At 38.3% G+C, this 7,907-nt stretch overlaps 1 protein-coding gene across 2 annotated transcripts; it reads right to left on the bottom strand.

The window, feature by feature from the left end:
- Window positions 1-570: 570 nt before the first annotated feature.
- LOC141430320 (pyrimidodiazepine synthase-like) lies at window positions 571-7,397 on the bottom strand. 2 transcript variants are annotated; one of them, XM_074090969.1, is made up of 6 exons: window positions 7,182-7,397; window positions 6,779-6,828; window positions 6,450-6,617; window positions 5,154-5,311; window positions 4,548-4,793; window positions 571-1,210 (listed from the first exon to the last, which is right to left on the bottom strand). In XM_074090969.1, exons 2-6 carry the CDS (start codon window positions 6,801-6,803, stop codon window positions 1,043-1,045), a joined length of 765 nt encoding a protein of 254 aa, XP_073947070.1. In that variant the 5' UTR covers window positions 6,804-6,828; window positions 7,182-7,397; the 3' UTR covers window positions 571-1,042. The 2 variants fall into 2 exon arrangements, with proteins under 2 accessions (XP_073947070.1, XP_073947069.1); XM_074090968.1 differs by having other exon boundaries at window positions 7,281-7,396.
- Between the last annotated feature and the right edge of the window lie 510 nt (window positions 7,398-7,907).

Genomic DNA, 7,907 nt, shown 5'->3' with positions numbered 1-7,907 from the left:
ATGTATATGGAACCCATTCATGAATACTTATTTTTGCCTACGAGGTGGATACATTTAAATGGAATTTATTTAAGTATGCAACTTTCTGAAGCATTTTGTGATTACATAATACTGAAACAGTTTAATGAATACAATTTTTTGGTGTCAGTAATAGATAACATATTTATGATGAAAATGTGTGGCTACATATTTTTCAATTTTTTTGTGTATACATACTTTTAGACGTGACTGTACACTATAAAACCTACATTCTAATTATATTAATCTAACTTATGAGTCAATGACCCTTCCGGGTATAGGCCTCCTCAGTTGTCTCCATGCTTTCCCAGCGACACTACGAATATCCTCCACCCACCTATCCTCTAGGTGTAGTTTACAAACACAATAAAGCTCCCTCTTTAGATGTTGTAAACTACGAAATAAGTACGAAATATTATAAACTCGACAGACATATAATTTGTCAAGTTGCAGTGCTTGATAATTATCTTATCATTTACCGAGCCGAGCGCACGGTTTTCCGCTAACATCATAATGTGGTTTTTATCGGATTATGTATAGTAAACAAACAAGAAAAATTTAAAATTTTATTGTACTTTTATCAACATGTACATAATGATTCTAATATAATTCGAAAAATATTATGCTATTGTGAATACCCATTTTGTAATTTGCCATATTATGGCTAGTGAGATAATGTTGTGTGTAGTGTTTTTATCACGAAACACGACTTGTGAGAATAATACAAATAATTTGATCCTATGTATAAATTAATATCATACATAAAAATTCGAACTCTATCAAAGACAATAGGTATATATATTATAGACATCTCAGGATCGGAAATATTTCAAATAAATTGATATTTTTAACCAAACTACTTTGGAAAAAACTGCATTGTTTCAGATGGTTTAAAACTTATTACATTTATGAATCTTCGACATTGAAAAAATTTCCGAAAAAAAAAATCGGCCAAGCCATGCGAAAAAAAATGTTAACGTTTCGTTAGTGAATCTTGCTACTAACTTAACATATAAGTGAAAGTTTATTGCTTCTTCTTCCTAGGGCGGATGCAGCAAGCGTCGCTAGTGTCCAGCATGTTGTAGTTAGCTTCGCCTTTGGTCTTGGACTCTGCGAATTTGGCGTGAGTTTCAGCCGACAAGTAGTACTGCTTCACTGCAGGCACGTTCTTCATTGCGTCCAAGTAGTTCACCTATAAAGATAAGATAGATATAAATTTTATTTCAACATAGTAACCATTCAGTGTACTCCAGTCTCCAGTGTTATTGACATTAAAATGCTTCCATAAGAACAGCGGCCGTATTGTTTAACGCGCTAACGTTCGCGATCACATTCTACCCTCAGCTTACACCGTGTGACAGAAAGAAGTGGTGAAAACGACTGTGATTCCAAGTGTGTAACACAAAAATGCCTCAGAATTGACAGGTAGCAGTCTTCAATCTGCAACTTGCAGATATTTTTCTCACTTCCTTTATTGAAAGAGGGAGGGAAATAAATAATAAGGGCGCATCACAGACTCCGCCATTGCCGGTCCCAAGCCCGGATGTGAAAAAGGAGGAGGGTTCGTGAGAAGTGAACCACTCACTGGTAAAAACCAGCGGTTTAGGCTACCAGAAGCCTTGGGTCCCCCTAAAAGACTGGCCCTGCGAGCACGGTCACAATGATGGCAGCCCCATCGCCGTGATCGGGATGCTGTGGGTTAATCACCTGCACATTCCTAAAAATATATGATTAAGAAACCTTCAAAGAGAGACCGATCCCCTTTACCGCCGACCTTTGGCGCGAAATTACGGACACGGATTGGATGCTGGAATATCAGATCCATGACTCAAACCTGAAAGGCTTCCTCAGGTAGCCAAAATCATGCGGAACTAGAACATTCACATCCTAGGATTAAGCGAAACGCGATGGAATGGATTTGGTGAAATAACATCAGATTTTGGCACGACCCTTCTGTACAGTGGAAAAGAGGATGAGAACGCCACCCGGGAGTACGGCGTGGGGCTGCTACTAAGCCGTAGCGCAAGGAACAGCCTTCTACATTGGAAACCGATATCTGACAGAATCATCACAGCTCGGTTTTCCTCAAGAGTCAGAAAAATCACTGTAATCCAATGTTACGCCCCAACTAACTCGGCACTGCCAGATATAAAGGAGCGCTTTTACGAGCAGCTGGAGTCGACCCTGAAGAGTGTGAAGAAGCAAGACATCGTGATACTGATGGGAGACCTGAATGCCAAGATGGGCTCAGACAACGAGGATCGCGAACACTATATGGGTCGTGAAGGGGCCGGACCGGAGAAAAAATCGTAAACGGAGAACTCTTCGGTGACCTGTGCTCTGCGCACAATCTGGTGATCGGAGGAACTTTGTTCAAACACAAAGAGTGCCACAAAATCACTTGGATTTCTCCTGATGGTGTCACCCGAAATCAGATCGACCACATTGCGATAAGCAGAGCCTGGACAGCGTCGCTGCTTGATGTTAGGATCATCTTGTCGTTGCGGATGTACGTCTCAAGATGGCCGCACCTCGTCGTAAAGTAGTGAAGGCATCCAAAAAGTTAAATTTGCAGAAACTTAGTACCGAGGAGGGTAGACAAGAGTTCGGTGTCTTCCTCCTTAACCAGTTTGAGGTTTTGGAAGAGCTGGAAGACGAGGACATGGATGAAACTTGGGATCGTGTACGGACTGCTTCCACTGTAGGCGGCGAAAAAGTCCTAGGCTATAAACGCTCTAAGCAAGAACCATGGATGTCCCAAGAGCTGTGGTCCGCGATAGAGAAAAGGCAGAGCGTAAAGCTAGAGCAGTAGGCCGCTGCAAACACTGTCGCTTTTGACACCCTAGTTGAGGAGTATACTGCCTTTTTGGGAGTCCCAATATTACCTTAGTATGGAACATCGCTTACGAAAATTGATCCTCAATTACACTGTACGAGGGAGAAAACGCCGTAGGAATCTTAAGTAGGTACAAGTATTGGTAAAAAGGTCACGGTAAAGCGGAACGGAAAGTTGGTGACGAGACGATGGAACTCGAACTTTCGACGTGAGATGCGATCGCAGAAAGATTATTGCCACGGATGCAATGGTAGAAGCTAGTGGCCGGTATAAAATTAAATAACTCCTCGGAACACTCCCAAAATCCTATAAATAAAGCAAATAATGAGATCATAGGTATGTATCGGTTCGTGAGTCACAGACGGATCTGGCAGAAAATCAGCGCTTCAGGCTGCAAGCGTTTAACGCCTCAGCGTAATGTTGAGTTTTTGACCGTTTCGCCTTTGACGGGACCCACCAATTTGTGTGTATGTACTATTTTCACGTGTGTTTTCATGTATTTTTTTGGTTTATTCGTTTGGAATTGTGTACATTTTGTTGTATTTGTGTCTTTTTTAGGATAGTGAATAAGTCTTCTTTCTTTCTTCTTTCTACTCGTATATGTGTCGAAGATAGGATAGGGGTTCCAAACGACCGAAAGTCTGCTGCAGTCGAAAAGTCAGGCTGCGCGATTTTATTTACAGTCAAACGGAAGTAGAAGTCATTAAGATTCCTGAGTTGTGTGTGATCTAATTAAGGTATGTTATCCAATTGTTTGTATCAGGTAATTGGTTTTACCTACTTAGTTCATAAATTATGGTAATACAGTTTACAGAACTGAAAGCAATTAACTATTTACGAACGATGACGACATTGTAAAATATGCCGATATGTAATGTTGCCGCTACATAATAGAGAATATTTAAGCATTTTCTTTATTCAAATATCTTTTCTTAATTGTTGGATAAACAGTTATGAAAGAATTTTGTAAATATCTTTAAAAACAACGCTTCCGTTGAGGTTGGACGTATTAAATTGTCAATTAGACAGAGACATCAGTCATGGTCTATGACGACATATGCTACGACAATACTAATTTTTCAAGAAAGAGATGGAATGAAAACCTAATGCTTTCATAATATCTTGCTTATTTTGCAATAGAGATATTGATGAATTATTACGTCATTCGTTTTATTTTCCAGTTTTGCATCACATTAAATTCTTTAGGAGAAAATCTCAGGTACTCAAGCTGGGATTTTTGTTTTATACTATTCTCATTATAATGTCACCATGATCTCACCTAACTTGCCCCAGTTATAGAACTTATCGCCTTCATTGCTGGCAACATTACTTATATTGTTTTAATTTAGTATGTATTGGAGAGCACATATGCCTTCACAACACCTGAAGAAGTCAGGGGTTTGACAGACGGCTGGGAAAGCACAAAATCAATATTTAAAAAAAAAGGAAAGGGTCCACTTTTTTTTAAAAGGCCCTATTGCATAAGAATTTCGTAAAGTCCATATTTATTTGATGTCTAATCATAAATGGTGTCTCCAAGAAAAATTTCAGCCATATTGGTCAGGACTTTTATTTTTCTATATATGATTAAGATTAGGTACAAACTTTAATTAAACTTGGAATATGTTAGTTTAATTGCCTAGTATTCATATTCATCAAAAAAGTCCTTATAATAATGTAGAAAAATACTCACCAAGCGCTCATACTTAGTCTTCTCAATAGCCATTTCTGGTTTTCCAAGTAGAGGGAGAGATTCAAAGCGTTCCAACTGAGGAAAGATGGTGTAGTCCACCAAGCCCGGTTCATCGCTGTGCAGGAACTTGGTCCCGCGGGATTCCAGCTCTTTTTGAAGAAGCTCCAGACCCTTGTGGTAGGCTTCCAAATGGGACGGCAAGAAGCCGTTGGGATTGAAAGCAGCAGCGTAGTAAGCTGCATTAGCCTGTAATAAAAGTATTATGAGTAACTAATCTCAAATAAAAAAAATTGTGTTCAACTGGAGAGAAAACCAAGTAAACAAGTTTTCATGAAGCATTTATTTATTTTTGGTGGTTCTCAATTGGGTTTGTAGAGAATAGTTTGGCAACTTTACTATAACTTTAAAATCTTGTTACAATATAAAGTACTAAAGTAGTACTAAACTAAATGACTATAAAGTACCTACTTTTATTATCATGCCAATTTACAGAGCAAATGCAACATTTACATTATGATCACAAGTGTATCTTTTTAACCTAGATCACAGGGAGGGCTGCAGGATATTCAAAAGAAAAAAATAAAGAATACTAAATGATATACATACACCCATGAACAATTCAACAAAGACTTTGTCTTGTGCCCGGCGGAGTGGGTCCGATGACTGCAGAGGTACTTCCGGATATTTCTCATCCAGATATGTGTTTATGATAGCGCTGTCGAAAATGGCTTTGCCTTGCTCATATTCCAAAGCTGGTACCGAGCCTACAGAAAAAAAAAATGAGTGACTTGCAACAATTTTTTTTTCTTTTTTTTGCTGAACACCAGGTGATCAGCTCAGCCTCATGGGTTTCCCTACACAAGGGCCATATCAAAGAAGTAGTATATGAAAATGTCTTTGTCAGATGTTGGCTTTGAGAGCCAACATCCTTGCCATTATGCATGGGACCCAAACCTCCAAGAACTCTTCTTCTCAAGTCTAAGTTCCGAACACACATTCCAACAACAAATGGGACAAGTCTTCTACCTTCTGGCAAATCTCACATGGGGGGATGGTTTTAACTCTCATCATGTGCAAGAATTTGTTTGTTGGCATTTGTATGTCAGAACAAACCCTGAAAGCAGATACTAACACTTTTCTTGTTAGGTTGGCGGAGTCAAACCAGGACGTCCACAAGGTACTTTTTGCAACATTAAAGAAATACATACAATGACAAGTAAAAATTTTATCCTAATCATTCTTTCTGATCTTTTGGTTGTTTAAGTATGATTTATTATATATGGGCCATTACCCGCTAATCCATCCGCATAAATTTCGGTTTTCACTATCCCATGGAAACTATGCAATTTTCCGGGATAAAAACTATCCTATGTCCTTCCCCGGGACTCAAACTATATGTATACCGATTTTCATCTAAATCGGTCTAGCGGTTTAGACATGATGAAGTAACAAACAAATAAACAAACAAACAGACTTACAAACTTTTGCATTTATTATATTAGTGGGAAGTAGGATTCATGAAACTTAAGTCACAGCATGGGCTCATGTATTCATGTGACATTGACTTTGTTTCTTAGTATCCCCATCCTAGCCTATATTCGTCCCACTGCTGGGCACAGGCCTCCTCTCAGAACAAGAGGGCTGTTTCTTAGTATAAACTAAATTAATCCCAATTCAAATGGTTTTTTACATCACAATTAGTAGCCAGACAAATAGGGAAATGATAAGATTTAATAATTCCTGTATGAGGAAAACTATATTTAGCAATCCAGTAATAAATGTAAACTTCAGCATTTTCAATAACCCTAGCCATGAGAATTCTATATTTAAGTTGCAAGTTCTGAATGCAAACAATCAAAGCTACTTTGCATTTTAAACTAAACTTAATACTTAATAACATACCTTTAGGGTTAAATTCGAAGAGCCATTCTGGTTTGCTGTCCAAGTTGACAAAGACCAGATCATACTGTAGATTCTTGGCATTGAGTACCAATACACTGCGCTCAGCATATGGACAGAATCTCATAGCAAACAGGCGGAGTTTGCCACCATAAGCTGGCAGGGCATCACCTTTATAAGGAAAAACAGAAATTTATGTTTTCTATTTTAGAAACTCAGTTAAAATTAAAAAAGAATTGAACCTGAATTAGGAAGTGAGTCTCTTATTGTTAAATATTCAACATAAACAGTACCTACATCAAAGCAGTAGTATAATATTATTTATAACTTACCAGCAGCTAAATGCTTTTCTGACATCTTTGATGAAAACTTCTGTCAATATCTGAAAAAATATTGATAACATCAACTTGTTGTCAAAGAAATAAAATAAAACAAAAACATGTTTTTTTTTCGTCACATCCTGACACTAACTTCACAGTGACCTACCAAACTATATAATATTAAAACTTTTAATAAGATTGTACTCATTCTAAGGGGAGGCCTGTGCCCTGCAGTGGGACGTATATAGGCTGGGATGATGATGATGATGAAGATTGTACATAGGATACTAGGATGAACAATGAGATGAGAAGGACAAAAGTCTCTTGACAACAAATTGTATTAAATTCAAGAAAACAATGGCCCTAAAAAATTAGATAATTTTTACAAAAAGTGGGCAGACCAAACTATACCTACCTATTAAAACGCCGCGCCGATCGCTCTTTTGAGATGAATGAATATACGTGTACACTAACTGTGTTTTGTACTTGAGTGAGAGTACAATGAAATAGTTACCTGTTAGCTACTCTGGATGAAATTAAACTTCACGAAAGACTGCTATAAAGTATAAAGTACGAGAGAGAAGCGCCGTGTCGTATGCCGCGCCGGATAATTTATGACAAAGTAGTGAGTGAGTGACCGACCGAGTAACTCACTCTATCTAAATTACGGTGTTGCTGGTCTAAAATTATGGTAGGTGGTAGAAATATTACGGTAGACAAAAAAAATCGCCTATTTCCGGGTGCGGTTGGTGTACGACCCCATGTTTGACGACCTGCAATGAACGACACCGATGCGCGGCCGGATAGTTGAAACCCTTATGTCAATAATATGAAGGTTTAAAGTTTAAATTGTCAGGTCGAGCAATTTTTGTCGTGCATTCCGGGTTGGCAATTGCAAGTCGTACTTTAACCGCACGCCCATTGCAGTGCTGCACTATTAAAATTGGATTATTTGACTAAATCAAGTGTTGCTATATAGAAATAAGGACACTGACAAAATTACGTTATGTAGAATGGAACGTGGCACCGTGACCGAAATTATATGTCTACGGTAGGTGGTAGATCTAGAAAAATTACGGTAGATCTACCGATTACGGCGTGGTTGGAGACACTGTGAGTGACAGCTTTATATATATATAAT

This window comes from Choristoneura fumiferana, chromosome 8, assembly GCF_025370935.1.
Source record: "Choristoneura fumiferana chromosome 8, NRCan_CFum_1, whole genome shotgun sequence".
Classification (NCBI taxonomy): Eukaryota; Metazoa; Arthropoda; class Insecta; order Lepidoptera; family Tortricidae; genus Choristoneura; species Choristoneura fumiferana.
This window is presented reverse-complemented; position numbering and strand designations above follow the sequence as displayed.

What these genes read in the sequence shown, in the direction of transcription:
- LOC141430320 (XM_074090969.1), bottom strand. Translation starts at nt 6,803, where the DNA reads ATGTCAGAAAAGCATTTAGCTGCTG. An exon ending in AGAAAAGCATTTAGCTGCTG is followed by an intron (nt 6,618 to 6,778) that starts GTAAGTTATAAA and finishes TTCCTTATAAAG; the next exon opens with GTGATGCCCTGCCAGCTTAT. An exon ending in CTTCGAATTTAACCCTAAAG is followed by an intron (nt 5,312 to 6,449) that starts GTATGTTATTAA and finishes TTTTTTCTGTAG; the next exon opens with GCTCGGTACCAGCTTTGGAA.